General features: G+C 44.0%; 1 protein-coding gene across 1 annotated transcript in view; it reads left to right on the top strand.

Moving 5' to 3' along the window:
* Positions 1–22,668, top strand: part of DNAH11 (dynein axonemal heavy chain 11) — a 3,642,058-nt gene that overhangs the window by 2,814,667 nt on the left and 804,723 nt on the right. Inside the window, exons 64-65 of the mRNA XM_078663510.1 lie at positions 970–1,143; positions 19,224–19,459. Of these exons, the coding sequence (XP_078519636.1) occupies positions 970–1,143; positions 19,224–19,459 (410 nt within the window). The remainder of the gene's footprint in view (positions 1–969; positions 1,144–19,223; positions 19,460–22,668) is intronic.

The following is a 22,668-nucleotide window of genomic DNA, read 5'->3' as shown; positions in this document are numbered from 1 at the left end:
ATTAAACCACTCTACTAACCCTTCACCATTACCATGTAATTAACCAGATTCCTTCTCATGAATGGTAAATCAAGCATTAACATTCTAATTCAATCAAGGGTTTATTTGCAACAATGTTGTGCTTAAAAGGCCAGTTTGAAAAATCTGAGGGATTCCTTACTATCCAGAAGGACTTATTGACTACCAAAAACGTAGGCCAGTACCTTTAAATTTATTGGGCATGCTGTTTTGAGCCTTTATTCATATTTGGTTCTAATATATATATATGTATGTTTTATTTAAGAGCCACCAGGAACGTGGAGAGAAACAGGTTATGTTTCAATAGATATAACAGTGTTAGTCTTATCCACACCACAAAAAATCAATGACTTCAGTGTGATTTTAGGTTCGCCTCTCTGCAGTGGCGTAGCCAGGTCAGGTGGTACCCAGTGCGGAACATTTCTTGTCACGCCCAGCTTGACAAAATGGCAAAAATATGTGTTTAAAACACATATTTTTGATATTTTGTCACCCTCCTCAGTGATGACACCTGGGGTGGCCCACACTCACCACACCCTTATTCCTAAGCCACTGACTCTCTGTCATTGTGTCTTGCTGCACCAACTCATGCTCTGCCTCCATAACTCCCAAGTGTTTTCTTCTGCCATTGTTAGAATTTTGCTTTGTCCTTAATTGTATGTCTTCCCTCAATTCTCCTGCCCCTTGCCCTCCTCACGAACGTGATAGACCTGCTTTCCACCACACCGGCATGTACATTTCTATTTTCTTGGTACTTATGTCTAACCTCAGTCACTCTAGGAATTTTAATTAAATAATTACAATTATAAACTTTTGCTTCCAGTTATTTCTGTAACAATAAATATTTTTCATTGTTTGAGCCTTTGTTTTTTTCCTTATTTTTTCTCTTGCATGTTCCCTAAATTGCTGTGTATGATTCGCTCATGCAACCATTCATCTTATGTCTTGTAGTCTGAAAAAGTACGTTGGAGTCAATCCATTAAATCTTTTGAAACCCAAGAAAAGACGTTGTGTGGGGATGTTCTGCTGGCGACTGCTTTTGTATCTTATGTTGGGTCTTTCACAACATCATACAGACAGGAATTGGTGGAGAGAATGTGGATTCCCTTTCTCAGATCACAAAAGGTAAAGTTTAATAAAATTGACACTAGATGAAAACTACTTCGTGTAGTTTGTGAGAAATACGAAGTACAGTTTAAACATGAGATGTTCAATTTTTGTATTTGAAAAGCCTGTTAAAAGATCTGAAGCAAGCGCAACTTTTCTTGAGGCCCTTTGCATGATAGAAATTGAACTACAACCGATTAAGTAAACTGAGATTTATCACTTAGATTGTACTTGTGACATAATTGTACATCTATTTAAAATAGTAACTGTTTCCAAATGCTATTTCTTCTGCCATAGGTTAAGGATGTCCACTCACTGTTGTGAAAAAGGTAAACAACCTTTACAAATAAAACTTTTACAACGCACTACCATTACAACGCGGTCATTACAACGCAAACCATTACAACGCATTGCGCTGGGGGGCGCTCTAGGATAGGGAATACGTTTAATTTACTATCCAACACCTTCCCTAGTGTCCACGGGGACTGGAGTTGGAATAGTAAATTAAACTATTCACTATCCAACACCCAAAAGCACTATGCGTTGTAATGGATTGCGATGTAAAAACCGCGTTGTAAAGGCAGGCGTTGTAATAGCCTGCGTTGTAACGTCATACATCCTGTGAAAAACAACCTATTCCCTCACCAGTGTCCTGATCCACAAATTTAGGGATACATCCAAAATTTCAGTAGGCTTCACATGTGACTGCAGCCCATATGAATAGGTTCATGGAGTTGACTCTGTATTTAGAAACAGTGGATGTTGCTGTTTCAGGATTATCAATCATTACTGTGACATTTTATAGACCTGGCTGTTGAGACAATTTCAACTTTTCTGTTTTACTCACAGGAAGCTAGAGTTACCTTTAGTAGTTTGCTTCCTGCAGGGGAGTGGCTGTGCAGTGTACTTAACACCAGATGCCTTTCAAGATCTTGGAGCGGAAATGGAGAAAAGGCTATTCCCCTGAATGTAAAATCATTTATAAAGAAGCCTTAAAAAAGTACCATAACAGCTGTAAAACAGCCAAGGCTAATTACACTACAAAAACAGTGATTGATGCACAAAACTGCCCTAAGGTGTTATTTTCCGTTGTGAAGAAACTGACTGGTGTGAATTCCGCCCCCCCTCCTTCGGCTCTTGACGCCGTCCAGTGTCAGTCCTTAGCGGACTATTTTATAAACAAAGTGGATCTAATTTACGATCATTTCTCTCCTCCTCCAGAGACCACCTTTATCGCCCCTAATACGGTCCAGGAATTGGTGAATACTACCACTGATGCCGCAATTTCCATCTGGCAGCCCCTAGACGCCACTAGCTTTGTGTCCTGTCTAAATAGTGTGCGTTCTGGTTCCCCATTGGATGTGCTCCCGGCCAAAATATTAAAACAACTGGATCCTCTTACTCACCCTTTTTTCATCAAACTACTAAACACTTCTTTGAGCGAGGCCCAGGTCCCCTTACCTTGGAAACACGCCATGGTGGTTCCTCTACTAAAAATATCGGGCGCCGATTCTTCTAATCCTGCCAACTTTCGCCCGATATCTTTGTTGCCAATCTTCTCAAAGATACTGGAGAGACATATAAATTTCCAGCTATCCCAACTGGTTGAAAATACCGCCTTTCTCCACCCTTCTCAGTCGGGTTTCCGGTCTAGGCATTCAACTGAGACAGCACTCCTGGGGGTAACGGAGAGTCTGAGGCACGGTGTCGACCAAGGTAACACCATGGCGCTCATCCTGTTGGATTTGAGCGCAGCGTTCGACACCGTGTCACACTCCATCTTAATTGACTCTCTGAAATCTCTAGGTGTGGGCGGCCAGGCCTTGGCCTGGCTGGTGTCTTTCCTTAAAGACCGGAGTTTCCAAGTGTTCTCTCCTAAAGCTGCTTCCACCATTTGTCCATCTACCCGCGGTGTCCCCCAAGGCTCAATCCTTAGCCCCTTATTATTTAATATTTACGTTAAACCCTTGGCCTCAATTGTCGAACAGGCTGGGCTAACCCTATTTTCCTATGCTGATGACACCCAGATTGTCTTCTCCCTATCAGGGAGAGACGAGAACAACATCTCCGCACTCAAATCTGGCCTCACTCTTGTGGCTGACTGGATGCGGAGAAACTGTCTCAAACTGAATGGGGAGAAGACCGAGGTGGTCATTCTGGGTCGCAATAAACATCTCTGGGGCCCCCACCATTGGCCCATCGAATTGGGAACTGTACCTACACCTTCCACTGCAGTTCGTAATCTGGGCGTCATTATTGACGACAGGTTAACGATGAGACAACAGGCCACTAAGTTCGCTGCCATCTGCTTTTCAACGCTGCGGTGGCTCCATAAGATCTTGTGGATGCTCCCACTCTCCTCCCGTCGAACCGTAGTCCAGGCGCTTGTAACATCTCGCCTGGACTACGGTAATATTCTCTACTTGGGTGCAGATAAAGCCACCTTGCAGGTATTACAGGTAGTGCAAAATGCGGCTGCGCGCCTGCTGAAAAACATTCCCAGACGCACTTCAGCCAAGGCCGCCTTGCGCGACCTTCATTGGTTGAATATGCCTGAACGCATTAAATTTAAGGCACTATGCTATATGTTCAAGGTTAAGCAGGGTAGTGCCCCAGCTTACCTTCAAGGGTTGATAACACCTTACAGACCCATACGTCCACTAAGGTCATCGGACGTGGGAAATTTCATCATGCCAAGATGGAAGCTGACAAAAATGGGAGGTCGTTCCTTTTCTACTTTGGGCCCTAGGTATTGGAACTCCCTCCCACTGGCCCTAAAACTTGAGACCAACTTGTTTCGCTTCCGTAAGGCCTTGAAGACATGGCTTTTTTCTCAACGTGCCCCATAGCCTGCTGTGTTTCAATTTAAGTGCAACTGCCTCCTTTTCTTCTACAGTCTATCCCTAGCGCCGGGAAACCCATTGTGGGTAGCTGTGCGCGATATAAGCTTAAATATAAAATAAATAAATAGAGCATATGTATACTTGGAGTTGCATTTGTAGTGTGGCTTCATCTGAGCAATCCAGAGCATGTGATGTCACATTGAATTGCTGAGGCATCCTAATTGGATTTATGTCGGAGAGAGAAGTTTGATGTGTGAATGGAAAGCAGCAAGTTTTCCTGTGAAGGATCTGATCAGGTCTTACGACCCTGTCACTCCAAAGGCAGTGTCTGTTCGTAATATGCATTTCCTTTTTTTCATTACTTTCCCTTTGGTGAAAATTGTATGTCCTTTGCTAACAACTTATCTAGCCTCTCTTTTCAATGTATCTCCTATTTATTTGTTCCTTCCCTTCTTCTTTCAAATCTACCATAGTTATCCTGTTTATTGAAAAGCCTAATCTTGAACCTAATGATCTTTCTCTATTTCTGTTTCTTTCTGAAAAACTGGAATGTATTGTTTCTCTAAACACTTCTCCTCTTTCAGGTCAAAATCTTTATTTCCCCATTTCTATCTGATTTTCATCCTAGCTATTCTACTGAGTCAGCACTTCTTCCTGTGCCACACTCTCTACATGCATGTCACAGTAAACAGTCTTCTATTTTTCTTCTTCTTCATTTCTCTTATGCTTTTGACACAATGGATATTCTTTTTTTTAATTATTCTCTCTATAAATATTGGGACATCTGGTTAAATGGTTACATTAATGTCTCAGTCATTGCTCCTCATTGTCTGAAAAGAGGCGGAATCGTCTTTTTACCCTGTTCTTTAAAATATTCCCCTCCACTATGTAGGAAGGTGGATATCTGACTATGGTTACCCCCAAACTTTTTGCCTGGTGTTTAGCTGGTTTTTGACATAGTTGGCCTGGGATCCTGCTATTCAGGGCCCCAGGCTAATTGCTCTCTCCTTAAAATGGACTCCATGTACCTTAGGTACATACACAATTGGAACTGGTTCACCTTATTGGCCCCTGTAACAGTGTACCCAGGTACCCAGGGCATAGGTGCTTCCAAGGCCTACCAGGGGCTGCAGCATGTATTGTGCCACCCCTGGCCTGGCCTCCATATTTGACACAACTGGCTGATCACTCAGCTGGGGTAAGTCGGTGTAACCACCCCTTACTTAGGTGTAGTATGCCTATACCTAACCTAAAATGGACACATATGTTCCTATCAGTCACTCCTATGGAAGGCCTCATCAATCCTGGAGGCAGAGTGCTTGGAAATATGTGAGATGGTCCTCTGGCATGAGCTGAGCCTGATTGCAGCTTTCGGAACCATGTCCTTTAGCTGTTTCATGATATTGCCATACCATATACTCTTAAGTGCATTATGAACCTCGCGGTTAAATGCTATCTTGGGTTTGGCTTTATCAAAACATGTCGAGTAAGGTGTCATACGAATTGGAATACTACCCCCTCGCCAGTTCTGGCGACGGGGGTAGCATTCCACCCTTCTAGAGGGACACGACATGTACCTAGCCTGAACCCCGGTTAAAGTTAAACAGAGCCTTAGCATCCCAAAATGGATGCTGTCACCACAGACACAAGTCTGACCTCCTGCTGCTGGGAGTCCTTCCAGCGAGGGCAGCTTGGACAAAGGGTTTCCTGCCTGGGGAGGTGCTAGCACCACTCCAGACAGGATTTTGTGTATTGGGTAGGACAGGGCTGAATAGAATCAGACATGCCTGGGGCACACAAGGTGTCCCTGTGCATAGGCCAGTTCAAACCGGTGCTGGGGCTTTCCAGCCCCAGTCCTGGCGCAAAACTGGACAAAGGAAAGGGGGTGTAACCACCCCCCTTCCTGGTTCCACCCAGAGGAGGGACCTAGTAGGTGATCCGGCCCTCCAGATTCGAATAAGAGTGGGAGCTGTGTCCTGAGACTTCAGATCATCCTGAATCAACTTGAAATACAGAAGAAGACTGGACTTCGACATTCTGCTGCACAGAAGACGGAAGAGAATCTCCCTTGTGGCCAAGGAGTGACCACCCTGTGAACACAGGCACCAACCAGCAACTCGACGTCTGCTTTGCCGCCGCCTCCCGCCGGAGCCCGAGCCCAGAGCCTGACAAGTCCCAGACTCCCAGACTTCTCACCGCCCGATCCACAGTCCCTGCAAAGAAGGGACCCGTGGGTCACCGAGAGACGTGGGACCGGACCTCTTGAAAGACCCCCGAGAAGCTGACTGCGCAGCATCAGAGGCACCCTCGACGCTGTGCTTTGGGGTTTGAGAAGCCCCAACCTCGAGCAGCCCTTGCACCGAAGATCAGCCTCCCAGCATCTCCACGATCTGCGTGGGGCCCTTTTGCACTGTGCCACTCGACGCGCCATCCCGGCCACTTGCCACGTGGCTAGCGGCCATCTTGGCAACGAAACCTTCAATTTACACTGCGGGTCTGATTGCTCCAGACTTGCCCTCACTCCTGTAAAAAGGAGTACCTGCCCTGACCTTGCTGGTCCGAGTAACAAGCCTTTTTCAATTCCTGCGTGGCTTGCATTACTCAAGGCCTGTTTGCTCCAATCAAGTTGCCGACACCGCCAACAGCGAGAAGCCTGCGTGGGACAGCTCGTGACCGACTCCTAGACGTCTTCGACCCCTCGTGTCCACGTGGCTGCAGAGAGAAGCTACACCTTGACGCCTGTTTGCACCCGACATTGCCTGGTTCCAATCTGGTTCCACGGTGGTCACTGGCTAGTGACTTTGAACATTGTCCCCTCTGCTTTCAGGTCTTCACCTCTTCAGATCCACCCTTGGATCCACCGGAACTCTTCACCTCGAGTCGCCTGCAGCATCTTCAGCTCCAAGCACCATCGACCTGCGTGACGAAACCCGACACTACTTCGACCCTATGCACCCGCTTCCTGTGGGTGAGGTAACTCAGCTCCGCCGGTGTTCCCACACTGGTACACACCTCTAGGGTCTGTGTCTAAAGTTTCATCCTTCTAGGTCACTCGGAAGGTTCCTTTTTAATCAACTTTGTAACTTTTACGCACCATTGACATTGCATTGGTAAAGCGTGCACTTTCCGCACTGCACCCGAGTCCCGCGGGCCTTTCCCGACTTCTTCACTGCTAGTCCCGAACAGCTCCAGCGATTCCCCAGGCCCTAGGCCTCTTCACTTTCCCCATAGTGGTTCTTATACCACTATTTTAGTATATGGTTTAGGTGGCCCCTAGGGCTCATCCAAATTGTGCAACTTTTGTGTATTTAAACTGTGTTTTGTTTTAACGCATTTGCTTCTGTGCTCATAAAGAGTATCAGGGTTATTTGTAGAAATAAATCTATATATATTTTCAATATATATCTGTGTGGTGTCCTTTCATTTGGTATTCAAGGGATTGTGTATGGTAAAACAGCTTGCTTCACATGCCTTTACAGAGTTTAGCCTAAGACTGCTTAGTCCATGCTACCCCTAGGATAGCTTGTCTATAAGGTTGACTTTACAACCTGCACCATAAGGGTTGCTTGGCATGGTACAAGGTGATCACTAGAACTAGTGAGCATCATATACCAGGCCAACTTCTCACATTGGTGAGCAGCGGATTGGGATTTGAGCTTGCTGTTGTTTTACCATTACAATCTTTGAAAATATCATTTGAAAGATCATACAGGTACCCGATAGGTACACTAAAACAAGACTAGATATACTTAAGTTCTACTGAACTTAGTTGTTGTAGAGGATAGGGAGTAGCAGGGAGTAGGAAAACACAAGTGTAGGTAGATTGCAACACATCCACCACACTAGAGCAATGTCTGGAGCAGAGGGATCCACTGGAACCACCTCTGTTGAGAGTGACCCTCCAAGGGCACCATCCAAATTTGCTATCTTTCCATTTAAGGAACTGAGGCAACTGTGTTCCATGAGAGGAATCAAAACAGGTCCTACTCCTACAGCAGGACACCTCAGAAGGGCTATTAGACCAGTCTGAAGCTCTAAAGAACTCCAAACCAGGCACCTCATGGAGGCTCTCCCACTGAAGATGATAACCCTGATGCCCCTGCCCCTTTTGTCCAGATAGATGAGGAAGACCAGACCACTGGGAATACTCAGCCTGAAGAAGAAGAGGGGGAGGAGGTTGAAGAAAGTGAGTCTGATGATGATAGAGATAGCCAGGTGTTAGTCAGCAGGCTTAACCAGTCTAACCTAAGCTTATTTGGGACTGAAGGTGGGCCCAACCCATTCAGACCCCCAAATGGACTTAACCAGGAGCATAGGAGGAGGAGGAATCACTCAGGTGAATCCAATACTTCCCATGTTTCTAGAGGTTCTCATGGTAACTCCAGAAGGGAGTTCACTAGCCCTCAGAGAAGGGAACATGAGGCCAAAATGAGAGAGGCTGAACTTAGGATCCAGAGACAAGAATTAGAAGTTGCCCTGGCCAAAGAGAAACTTGCTAGAGAAAGGCAGCCTAGAGAGAGTGGATTAGATTCCACTGGTGGCAGCACTATCCCTAAGGATAAAGACAGGTCCTATGACAATAGAAACCTGAGTAAGATTGTGCCCCCCTACAAAGTTGGGGATGATATCCACAAATGGATGACTGCACTTGAGAGAGCTTGCAAAGTACAGCAGGTCCCTCAGGAGCAGTGGGCAGCAATCTTGTGGCTCTCCTTTGAAGGTAGAGGCAGAGACAGACTCCTCACAGTTAGTGATGGGGATTCTAGAAACTACCTGGTCCTGAAGAGTGCTCTGATTGATGGGTTAGGCTTAACCACTGAACAGTACAGGTTAATGTTCAGAGACACCCAGAAGACACAGACTCAGGACTGGTCTGAATTTGTTGAATGTGCCACTAAGGCTCTGGAGGGCTGGTTGCTGGGAAGTAAGGTTACTGACTATACAGGATTGTATAATTTAATTATGAGAGAGCAAATCTTAAGTAATTGTCAAAATCAGCTTCTACATCAGCACCTGGTTGACTCTGATCTGACCTCCCCACAAGAATTGGGTAGGAGGGCAGACAAATGGGTCAGAACCAGGATCAGGCCTAAGAACCAGGGTGGTGACCAAAAGAAAGAGACTACCAAGCCTCAAGAGAAGGGTGGGGATAAAAGTAAGGAAAAGACTTCCCCAGGGCCCCAAAACTCCAAGGATGGGGGTGAGTCCCAAGACACTTCTTCAACCCAGAAAAATCCTTATTGTCATGCCTGTAAACAGGTTGGGCATTACAAAACAGACAGCTGTTGTCCCAAGAATGGCAATAAAGAGAATATACCTCCAAAGCCAGCTCCAACACCTCCTGTTACTGTCAGCAGTAATCCCCCAGGAAGTGGGAGCACACCCAGGAATCTGGGTGGGTTTACTTTTGGAGGACAGGTGGATTCTGGCCTAACCAGGTCCCCTACCTCAGATACTCTTGTCTATGAGACTGGCATGGGGTTTGCCAATTTCACTGCTTGCCCAAACACTTTGAGCAAGTATAGACAGGAGCCCTTCATCAATGGCTTGAAAGTTGAGGCCTTTAGAGACACAGGGGCTAGCATCACGATGTTGGCTGAATGTCTAGTCCCCTCAAGGCAACTTTTACCTGATGCCACATATCAGGTGACAAACATTGATGGAATAGAAACCAATCACCCCATGGCAGTAGTAAATCTTAGCTGGGGAGGTGTCACTGGCCCAAAGAGAGTGGCAGTGTCATCAAACTTGCCTGTAGATTGTCTACTGGGGAATGATTTAGAAATCTCAGCCTGGGCTGAGGTGGAACAAGAAACCCATTCTAAAATCGTAAATCTCCATGGAAAGGTTAGTGGGGCCGTGATGGCTACAGCCCCAATCCAAGATGTCCTTCCTGAAAAGGTTGGTAGGGCTGAGCAAACCTGAGCAAACCTCAGCCCCATCTTTAGCTAACTTCCCTCCTGAAAAGATTAGCAGGGCTGTGATGGTAACAGCCCATACCCAAACGGAGTCTCCTCCTGAAAAGGTTGGTGGGGCTGTGATGGCCACAGCCCAAACTCAAACTGATACATGTGTTGTGAAGCCTGAAAAGATGGATCACTCCACACAAACAGAGAGCATTGAGGAGGAAGAGAAATCTCCCTCCCACCAGACTTTAGGAAAGGATCAGCCTCCTCAGGGAACTGATCTTACCCCTGATGAAGGAACTGTCCCAGAGGTTGTTAGGCCTGGCCTGACAGAGCCTCTGATGACAGTGGACCCTTCTCAGGTGGGAACCAGTCTGGAGCAGGTATCCTGCCCCTCTCTACCTTGCCTTGCTCAGCCCAGGGCTGCAGAGGACAAGAAGGACAGTGAGCCCCAAAGGGCCCCCTGTCAAATAAAGCACCCCCATCAACAGATTAGGGGCACCGAAACTAGTAGCCCTAGTGAGGGGAAAACTTTAAAAACTCCTGAGGGAGCCCCCTTAAAAGTAGTTAGGGACCTCCCACAGATGGATTCTGTTGGGCACAGCCAAACCTGGGACCCCAAGGCCCCAAACCTGACCTGTCCCTCCAGTAAGCCAACAAGAGGGACCCAGCCTCCAGCTTTAGGTAGCCAGAGGTTGACCCTGAGAGCACAGTGCAACTCAGTCAAAGAAAGAAAGGCACACATGGTGGAGAGTGATTGGAGGAAGCTGAGTCCTACAGAGGGATCTCACTTCAGTACTCCATCCCAACACCAGCCTTTTACTTTGCAAAGACACACCACAGGTAGAGATTCCCTATGGTGGAGACCCTCAGATACCCTTAGGGTGAGGGATTGCTTAGTGGACCATGAGACAGGGGGTAACCAAGCCAGAGCTGGTACTTCCTTATATGGCCACTTAGGCAATATAGGCTTACCTGGTCAAGGATAGCCTTATCTCCTTTCGTTTGGGGGGGTTATGTAGGAAGGTGGATATCTGACTATGGTACCCCCAAACTTTTTGCCTGGTGTTTAGCTGGTTTTTTACATAGTTGGCCTGGGATCCTGCTATTCAGGGCCCCAGGCTAATTGCTCTCTCCTTAAAATGGACTCCATGTACCTTAGGTACATACACAATTGGAACTGGTTCACCTTATTGGCCCCTGTAACAGTGTACCCAGGTACCCAGGGCATAGGTGCTTCCAAGGCCTACCAGGGGCTGCAGCATGTATTGTGCCACCCCTGGCCTGGCCTCCATATTTGACACAACTGGCTGATCACTCAGCTGGGGTAAGTCGGTGTAACCACCCCTTACTTAGGTGTAGTATGCCTATACCTAACCTAAAATGGACACATATGTTTCTATCAGTCACTCCTATGGAAGGCCTCATCAATCCTGGAGGCAGAGTGCTTGGAAATATGTGAGATGGTGCTCTGGCATGAGCTGAGCCTGTCTGCAGCTTTCGGAACCATGTCCTTTAGCTGTTTCATGATATTGCCATACCATATACTCTTAAGTGCATTATGAACCTCGCGGTTAAATGCTATCTTGGGTTTGGCTTTATCAAAACATGTTGAGTAAGGTGTCATACGAATTGGAATACTACCCCCTCGCCAGTTCTGGTGACGGGGGTAGCATTCCACCCTTCTAGAGGGACACGACATGTACCTAGCCTGAACACCGGTTAAAGTTAAACAGAGCCTTAGCATCCCAAAATGGATGCTGCCACCACAGACACAAGTCTGACCTCCTGCTGCTGGGAGTCCTTCCAGCGAGGGCAGCTTGGACAAAGGGTTTCCTGCCTGGGGAGGTGCTAGCACCACTCCAGACAGGATTTTGTGTATTGGGTAGGACAGGGCTGAATAGAATCAGACATGCCTGGGGCACACAAGGTGTCCCGGTGCTGGGGCTTTCCAGCCCCAGTCCTGGCGCAAAACTGGACAATGGAAAGGGGGTGTAACCACCCCCTTCCTGGTTCCACCCAGAGGAGGGACCTAGTAGGTGATCCGGCCCCCCAGATTCCAATAAGAGTGGGAGCTGTGTCCTGAGACTTCAGATCATCCTGAATCAACTTGAAATACAGAAGAAGACTGGACTTCGACATTCTGCTGCACAGAAGACGGAAGAGAATCTCCCTTGTGGCCAAGGAGTGAGTGACCACCCTGTGAACACAGGCATCAACCAGCAACTCGACGTCTGCTTTGCCGCTGCCTCCCACCGGAGCCCGAGCCCAGAGCCTGACAAGACCCAGACTTCCAGACTTCTCACCGCCCGATCCACAGTCCCTGCAAAGAAGGGACCCGTGGAGGCACCGAGAGACGTGGGACCGGACCTCTTGAAAGACCCCCGAGAAGCTGACTGCGCAGCATCAGAGGCACCCTCGACGCTGTGCTTTGGGGTTTGAGAAGCCCTAACCTCGAGCAGCCCTTGCACCGAAGATCAGTCCCCCAGCATCTCCACGATCTGCGTGGGGCCCTTTTGCACTGTGCCACTCGACGCGCCATCCCGGCCACTTGCCACGTGGCTAGCGGCCATCTTGGCGACGAAACCTTCAATTTACACTGCGAGTCTGGTTGCTCCAGACTTGCCCTCACTCCTGTAAAAAGGAGTACCGGCTCTGACCTTGCTGGTCCGAGTAACAAGCCTTTTTCGATTCCTGCGTGGCTTGCATTAGCCAAGGCCTGTTTGCTCCAATCAAGTTGCCGACACCGCCATCAGCGAGAAGCCTGCATGGGACAGCTCGTGACCGACTCCTGGACGTCTTTGACCCCTCGTGTCCACGTGGCTGCAGAGAGAAGCTACACCTCGACGCCTGTTTGCACCCGACATTGCCTGGTTCTAATCTGGTTCCACGGTGGTCACTGGCTAGTGACTTTGAACATTGTCCCCTCTGCTTTCAGGTCTTCACCTCTTCAGATCCACCCTTGGATCCACCGGAACTCTTCACCTCGAGTCGCCTGCAGCATCTTCAGCTCCAAGCACCATCGACCTGCGTGACGAAACCCGACACTACTTCGACCCTATGCACCCGCTTCCTGTGGGTGAGGTAACTCAGCTCCGCCGGTGTTCTCACACTGGTACACACCTCTAGGGTCTGTGTCTAAAGTTTCATCTTTCTAGGTCACTCGGAAGGTTCCTTTTTAATCAACTTTGTAACTTTTACGCACCAATGACATTGCATTGGTAAAGCGTGCACTTTCCGCACTGCACCCGAGTCCCGCGGGCCTTTCCCGACTTCTTCACTGCTAGTCCCGAACAGCTCCAGCGATTCCCCAGGCCCTAGGCCTCTTCACTTTCCCCATAGTGGTTCTTATACCACTATTTTAGTATATGGTTTAGGTGGCCCCTAGGGCTCATCCAAATTGTGCAACTTTTGTGTATTTAAACTGTGTTTTGTTTTAACGCATTTGCTTCTGTGCTCATAAAGAGTATCAGGGTTATTTGTAGAAATAAATCTATATATATTTTCAATATGTATCTGTGTGGTGTCCTTTCATTTGGTATTCAAGGGATTGTGTATGGTAAAACAGCTTGCTTCACATGCCTTTACAGAGTTTAGCCTAAGACTGCTTAGTCCATGCTACCCCTAGGATAGCTTGTCTATAAGGTTGACTTTACAACCTGCACCATAAGGGTTGCTTGGCATGGTACAAGGTGATCACTAGAACTAAGGAGCATCATATACCAGGCCAACTTCTCACACACTATTTTCAGCATATAATATTAGTCTTCTATTATTTACTTTTTGGTTGTAATGCACAGTTTTATATTGATAATTCCCTGATCAGTTTCCCCCTTTCACTGGCTTTTTTCGTAATCTGATGATTCAGGACTGGGTAAATTAAGGTTCTTTGTTAACTGGAACCTCAGAATCGTCTTTGTTTCATTATTGACTTTTTCCAAGCAACTTCCATCAGTTGTAAAAACACTGTTTCTTGTGCTTTTATAACATCCAAAAATCAACCCTCCTACATTTTCTTCACCCAAACTACTTCTTTAACCTCTGTTTTCTTGTCATCTATTGCTCTTCATCAGGGCCCAGATGTAGGTAATAGCAAATTACCGAATGGTAAATACCGAATTTTACCGATTCGGTATTTACTAATCGGTAATTGCTATGTAGGGACGAAATTCGGTAAAAATATCGAATCGGTAAGATTCGGTAATTACCGATTTGGTAATTACCGAATCAGTATTTGCCATTGATTCCTATGAGCCTTAAAGCCCATACGATTCAATATCAAATACCGATTCAGTAATTACTGAATCGGTAAAATTACCAATTTTACAAGGGGGACAGGGTGTCACTTTGACACCCTGTTGCACCCCTGTTTCTGGCTTCTGTTCCATGTGACACACATACATGCCCTTAGGGCATGTCTGTGTGCCACATGGCACAGGTGTACATGCACAGATGTGCATGTACACTGGAATTCGTTATTTACCATGTAATAGTATTACATGGTAAATAACGAATCGGTAATGGCCTGTGGCACTGTTTTCAGTGCCACCTACATCTGTATTTACCAATTCGGTAAATTTACTGATTCGGTATTTTACAGAATCGGTAAATTTACCGAATCGGTAAATATACCGATTCTGTAAATTAAGCCTACCTACATGCCAAATCCCAAATACCGGTCGGTAACGGCCGAAATCGGCCGTTACCGACCGGTAATTGGTGACCTACATCGGGCCCCATATCTTAGTCTTTCAAAATATATTCTTACTCCACTCCAATAAATCCAATATTCCTGCATCTGTCTCCTCTGTTCTCTTTTTCATCATCCTTGTTGTTCTCCCTCTCTGGCACAGCTTTGGTGGCCTTCTGCACCCTGACTCGTTCATCTTGCTCTGGTTCACAGTTTCTCCTCTCTGTTTGCCTTTCTTCGTGCGTTTCTATGCATTTTCGGTCCTTCACACTTCACACTCTTGACCTCTGGAATAAGATCCCTATTTCTATCCATTCTGTGCAAACCTGATTTCTTGAAAATAATAAGAGAGCATCTGCTGACTGCTAGCAGAGTGACAACAATAATGTTCTAACTACAGAGATACTTTTGTTTTGTTCTTATTTTATATCGTTGTTACTACTTGCCTGTTAAGCATCTTGGATAAAAGTCCTACAATAAATGCAAAAATAAATAAAATAGCCAATGGTATCCCATACATTCAGCATTATGATAATCTCAGGCTCTCAGTTTTATGGCCTAAACGAATCATTGCTTCTGTTGACGAAGCAGTTAGCTGAGAGGCATACTTCTCAATTATAGGATTTTGGAAGAGTTGTTTGGGACCATTTAGGGTTACTGACAAAGAAATATCCACATGTTGACCGAATACTGGAAGTAATGTGGGACTATGAAAGAAGAGCGAGTGAGGTAAGAATTTGGGATTCCATTACTTGTATATTGTCAGGCTTAGACAAATTACATCCTCAGATAAAACGTACCCATTTAAAGATTACCCTTTAGGTTTGGAGCCTTTTACTAACAGGTTATCCCTGGGCAGACAGGCTCCAGACTCTGAACCTTTTAACCCGGATATTTATCATGTGGTGGGATGAATCAGAAACTTATCCTGACCTTCTTTATTTATGCAAATAAGCTCTCAAAACAAAGTAGCCTTATCCCAAATGATGCACATTACACCAAAACGTTATATTTTTCTACGTTACTGTTATCACACAATCCCATAATCATTTTAAACCCTTGATTGTTTGAATGGCCATTTACAACTTTGACTTAGCATGCATAGAGTGTGTTCTCTATCCCTTCCTCCCTGGGAGCTGAGGGAATAACTATTCATTATTCCTTTTGTGTGCGGGTGCCTTTGTTCCCTCTCCTGGGGAGCAATGTAATTAACTTGACCCAGCAAGGTGACAAAAGGCCTGGGCTTTGATCCTGAGCAGAGCCCGAGAAATATGAAAATTCTGTATGACCCTAAGGTGTACATATATCTGCATGTGACCTTCATATTCACTTTGGTGCACACATTTTACACCCAGTTTGATATCTTGCTGGACTTTGTAGGCCAAAGGAAAGCCAAACTGCACACTAAGGCAGCTATCACCTGATATGTATAATAAAGTGTCACTGCAGACATTACAATAAATCATACTGACTTTACCTATGAGTGCCCACTACTATTATAAGGCCTACCCCAGGACAATATCTAACTTTGCAAGTCCCCACTGTGCCAGGCTACCTGTACACAGTTACTGGGCTGCACTTAGAGGTGGTCTCTCACAGCGGCTCTCACATGGTTGACACATTTTTGGTGCACCATTGTTCATTTATAACTATCCAAGTGACCCTTACCCTTGCTGCGGCCTCATCTTAAAATGCGGACACTGATGGTAAACATGCTCAGCCCATTTACCATGCTGTTACAATTATTGAGGCACAAGTAGTGAGACTCGCCCATGGACAAAAGTCCACAAAAGGGTGATCAAAAAATGTTAGCTCAATAAAGGGGTAGAACCCATTTTGCAACATAAAGGTAGTGCAGGGCAGAAGTATGGGGATTTTGAGAGGTTTGAAGGAGTGTTAGACTGAAGAGTTGTGTTAGGGGAACGATACGTTTCTGGATCCTACTAAAGGTGGGTGTAGGCGAGTTGTGTTGTCAGAATGGTGCCTTTATAGTACTGGAAGTGAAGGAGTAGATGCATGTGGGATGTTTTTCGCAGGGTAAGAAGATCTTGGAGGATTGGGGACAGATTAGATGGTGAGGGTTGAGAGACCCAGACGTTCAATGTAAAGTTGCAGTTTCTTTCCCAGGATACGGTTTTGCAGGTGCGAGCATTTCTATTGGCGACGATCATGGTGCTACATTTTTGATAGAGACATTTTTATCACAGTTTGTCTGTCGAGTATGTATTGTTTCCAAACGGAAGTAGGCTTCTGGGTTGTTTACTTTTCATAAGCAACAGACTTGTTGGGAAAAAAAGTTCAATGAGAACTTAAAGTGAGCCTACTCGCGCCTAAGGCAAAAGTCTAAAACTTCTTAAGACAGTGTATCACGTTGTCTCGAAGAAAGAACAATTTCTTTTACCAGACTTTGCCACCTACTGAAGCTTGCTAATCGAGATTGTGTACTGGTATTGGTGAAGGGCACACAATGTCAAATAATATAAGTCCTCAGTCCTCACTAATAAAGGCTGTCAGAGAAATAATATCCTAGACGCATTTTAACTTTAAATACGCTATTAAAATTGTAAACACCTAATGAAAAAGACCATCAAAATAATAAATATGTTTACTCATCCCAGTCTCACATTTTAGTGTAACAAGCAGTAGGGGGCAGTATGACTTCATGCAGTGTTCCAAAATAGCCCATCAGTGGCGACTTTGACCCACACAAAAAGCAAAGCAAAATAATTACACCAATACTACAAAATAATTGTCACAGGCGAGAATTTGTAACATTTAACTGAATTCCAATGTCCAAAATCTCTTGAGCCATATTTCACTGCACAGGAAATGCTGCAACTAAATGTACAGAATAATTAACACTATTAAACAATTGAAAAGGTAAAAGCCTCTCATTTACCTTTAGCAGACAGAATATATTTTAAGAAATAAGCTTGTGAGTACTTTGTTTCTCCTCATGCTATCACTTTGAAAATTGATTGGGAAGTCTTGATAAAAGTAGATAATGCTATTTCTGGATGTGTGTGGGCAGACCATCTTCCTTAAAATAGGATATAAGTGGTGGCTTGACCGTACATTTTGTTTGTTAGAACTAACCTTAAATGTAAGCTTTTGTTCAACTGTGGTAAATTGTTAATTTCTCAGTGGTGATCCTTCATGCTCCTTATGAGTTTCCCGACCTCATATTCTTAAAGAGGATTCACCCCATGGGGCTACAGGATGACTGTGGGATCTGACAGGAAAAAGTCCCAGATCGTATCATTCTGCATAGTAACGTATTTTGACACGGTTAGAAAACACTACAGCACATAAGGGAAGTATGATGCTCACGTATTGAATTTAGTACTGGAAAATATCTTTCTATCAAGCACAGGAGTTTCACAGTTTCATAAATTACTTTTAAAGAAATGTAACCGCCTCTGATGATAAGAGAATCGACAGGGAAGCACAAAGCAGTGTGAAAGCCATACAAATATAAAAGATATTGATTCTGGTCAGGTAGCAATTCTGAATGCTTTAAATTGGAGAACGCCTTTGTTATGCAATATCTATGGTATATCATACTTGTTCAATAAGAATACCCTGAATACTCACCGAATTCCAAAGCTCTCGAACAGAGCTGCCATTGATTGGTTGGAATCACTTAGAAAAAAATCAGGCAACTAACACTTTTGTTTCATTTAGATTTGTCCATGAACATCGACGTGTTCGCAAAAAAAAGAGGGGAAATAATATAAATGGGTTGTTTGGCACTTAAAAATATGATACACCGGGGAAATAACAGAAAAGAGTTGTTTGACCCTAAAAAATATGCTACGCCATTCAATAATAGTGCACATGGTGTACAATGTTCTAGTTGAAAGGGAAAGACGACCCATGTTTTGCAAAAACAAAACCTCACATTGTACACGATCCCAAGAACAGCTTAGATTAAGGATAAGCAGACCAGGCACCACAAAGTCGGTGGTGGACCAATGTAAGTAAGGCATATATGTATGTTTATGGGATTCTACAATTTAATGCTCATATGTTTGTGATAGGCTATGTATGTTTTGAAGTATTATGTATAAAAATGAAGAAAGTTTAAATTTTCAAGAAAGCTGAAACTAGAATAAAATGTTTATGAAGTCATATATTTAAAACGTAACACAAGAGACTGCGGTAGGTCACATTGGAACCAAACTGTCCAACAAGATAGTATTCAAAACAAGAAAGGTGGACCATCTAAAACAGTTGTACAGAGATTACTAATGTTAGAGGTACTTCTATTAAAGATGCATCTGATGCATCTTTAATAGAAGCAATCTGATGGATCTTTTATTAAAGATGCATCAGAAAAGCAATGGAACGTGTTATTAATTCACCCTCATAGACATCCTCTTTATCCCTGTCTAAAGTTAATTTGTCTTTATGCAAACTAGTGTACTATCCGGTTATGGATCATGTTCATCTAAGAAGTCCATTATTAAAACCAAATTCATGGTGCTTTAAATAAACACCATTTACCTTCCACATTCAAATCCTCATTTCTAAAAAGGCCGCCTTCTGATGGTCTGTTGTAAATGTGACTGTGGATACGTGCTCTTCGTTGCATTTTTCTATGCTTACAGTGCTGATTAGAATCCATGCATGACTGCTGTTCTCCTTTCTGATTGGAAGGTTCCCATTCCAATAACAGAAGATCTCCACCTGATTGCTATGTTGACCGACGATGCCACCGTAGCAGCATGGAATAATGAAGGACTGCCCAGTGATAGGATGTCAACAGAAAACGCAACAATTCTTACAAACTGTGAGCGCTGGCCGCTGATGATAGATCCGCAGCAACAAGGAAATAAATGGATAAAGAATAAATATGGAGCCGAGCTCAAAGTAATACATTTAGGAGAAAAGGGGTATGTGTCTACAACATTTTTCTGCATGTCTTTTCTAACTTGAACATATGCACTAAGGTTCAGTACTCTTGCTCTTGGTGTATTTTCATGCCCACTATTTCCTTTTGTGCTAACTATTCCCGTTTCATTCTTTTGATTTATAGTTTTATGGTTTGGGAAAAACCACAGTTTGTGCCACCTACGTGCCTTCTATGGTATCATCTAAATTTCTGTATCCTGGAAAAATACTCACTGGCACTAGGACATTTTACATCAGACTTAAAACATTTCACCTGATGTCTGGTACAATATGACCTTTTTTTTGGCACTGATTAGTCATTATAAATACCATTTTTAGATTTGGTGTGCCAACTTCTTGTTTGCATGGAACATAACATATAATTATAGAAAGATGCCTAAGGCCCCATTTGTTTAAGTGTCGGCCTACATTTTTCATATTTAAAGTTGGGCAATTAGTCAGCTGTTATCTGCCATTATAGTGGTTGGCCATGTCATTCCTTGGTGCATTGCATTTCAGGTTGTCTGAGAGACGGATTTGGAGACTGTGTAATAAGTGTTCTTATACATAATTGAGCACATATGCCTCTATATGCTATTTTAGTGTTTTATTTGTGCCGGCTGTAGATATAGAGCAGCAGTAACAGCTGCAATGTTTAACCAAGTTACTTGGTCTGTCACCAAACCTAATAAACACTTACTTTAACCTGATCACTCATAATATATGCCCGGTTGGTTATTCAATAATGTTAAGAGAACAAAACTGAGCGTAGATGCTGGTGTTAGAAAAACTCCAAAGAATGATTGTACATAGAGTGACGATGAAGGAAGAATCAGGGTCATGAAGATTAGTGGCAAGTAATCCCAGCATCCTTTTCCTGATACCATTCATTAAGCCGCAAGGATATACCAAAGTGGCATGTCTCTGTCATAATTCCTAAATCAAGATAGAAAACATGCAATACTTGCAAAGGTGTACAACCCATTATAAATCATTCACACCAAACTAGGATAAGCAGAACCCCCAACCATAAGGTGGAAAGTCAAACAAGCTCAGTAATGTGACAGAACAGCCAACCTCACCCCAAGAGGGTTATACACCACCTGGAAGCTGCGGAAGTAGCTACCCAGTTGAGAACTGCAAATGCACTGTGTTATAGAAAAACAGGCAGACCACCCACAAAACATCCATCCCGAAATGCCTGGCATGATTAAGCAATATTTTAAGTCATCACCCAGGAAAGGTAAACGAGAATTCTGAACTTGTAATGAGCTAGCACTTGAGATGAGAACTGTGGACTAACAAATCAGGGGGCCGTCATGGAAAAGGCACAATTTTGCCAATGTCAGGAGATGGCTGCCCTCTATAAAAAACAACCAATGAAGGTTAGCTAAACTATCACCATTGCCCTATGGCCAAAGTTCCCCTTCAAGACTCATAAATGGGCAGAAGGTCAAACAGTGAATTAGAAACTAACAGAAGTTCGATGGATGCTCTAAGTAGTTCTTGCACACAACCAGGCCCTCCTGGCCTGCAGAGGCGAGAGGTACAAGATGCTTGTACCCACTGCCACTAACAGTAAGAGTGGGAGAAGCAAGCCAGAAATTGGAATAATAGGTGATGAATCCATACTTTGCACTTATCCAAGAGATGCGGAGAGAAAATACATCATCCAAAGAACTTGAGAAGAGCAGCACAACCAAACACTTGTGAGGTAAATAAAACTGATCATGAGTCCACCAAACACGTGTAGGCCACCTCGACCCCGGTTCTGTCATAAGCACAGCAACATTTGGCGAAACAACCTTTACAACGCAACTTTTACAACGCACTACCATTACAACAAAACTTTTACAACGCAACATCCATTACAACGCATGCAATTACAACGCAACCATTACAACGCATGACACTACAACGCACACCACTACAACGCATGTCATTACAACTAAGTCATTACAACGCATACCATTGCAATGCATAACATTACCATCCAACACTTACCCTACTGTTGCACCCCCTGGAGTTAGAATAGTAATTTTTACCCCTACACTATCCAACACTTACCCTACTGGTGCACCCCCTGGACTTAGAATAGTAATTTTTACCACTACACTATCCAATACTTACCAAACATGCAATGTAATGTTATGCGTTGTAATGGTATGCGTTGTAAAGGTATTATGCGTTGTAATGGAATGCGTTGTAAATGTAGTTTTTAAAATTTCGTTGTATTGTCATGCGTTGTAATGGAACGCGTTGTAATGGATGTTGCGTTGTAAAAAATGTGTTGTAAAGGTATGCGTTGTAAAAGTGTGCGTTGTAACGTCATACATCCCAACATTTGTATTTTTTATAAGCACAGCAACTTTGAATAGTTCAAACAACAGCCTATTTAAGTGGTTCTTAAACTGTGCTCTGCAAACCATGGGGCTCTGTAGCCCCTATTCAGAGGATATGCGGACCACTTGACCTCTAACTATTATTTAAAAAAAAAAATCTGTTTGCACTAAATAACTATATAAAGATGGTATCTACTAGGAGGATAATAGCTGCATTAAATAACAATAATTACATCTGCACACTTAGAACGCTAGTGCTCTAACCTCTCAGATCTATGCATGTAAACAAAGAACATTATACAAAAGATCTTTCCAGGATTTGTTTTCTCCTATTCACTGCTTTACTTAGAAAGGCACTTGCAGACTCCATGTACCTACAGTTCTTGTTTTTTAAATGGGGGCATGTCTGCAATTTTCACCAGAGCAGAAATTGTACCACTACCCAGTTGGCAGTATGTACTCTGCATAATGTGCAGCCGGCCTTCTAACTTTTATGCAATCACTGTCTTTGTCATTTTTTGGCATAAAGACCCTGCATGGTCCCTAGCTATATCCATTCCAAACTCTCTTGCTACCCTGAGTCTGTCTGATATGTGAAGAACAGAGGTTCTGTGTGGTTGAGTAATTAGTATAAACAACCGTAAAAGATCATGATATCTTAATCATACATCAATGAAGAAATAAATCCAACAAAACTTGAAAATGTAAGAAAACATACATTTCTTCAGAGAGTATGGGATACTCATGTGATTACACAGTGAAGGGATAAAAGGGGGATAATAAAGTGTCTATGTTACAGGATGGAAATGGAACAAAGAGTGTTTGTTTTTTTTACTCTGCTTTCACAAAGATAATCATGTAGTGAAAAG

This window comes from Lissotriton helveticus, chromosome 10, assembly GCF_964261635.1.
Source record: "Lissotriton helveticus chromosome 10, aLisHel1.1, whole genome shotgun sequence".
Lineage (NCBI taxonomy): Eukaryota > Metazoa > Chordata > Amphibia > Caudata > Salamandridae > Lissotriton > Lissotriton helveticus.
This window is presented reverse-complemented; position numbering and strand designations above follow the sequence as displayed.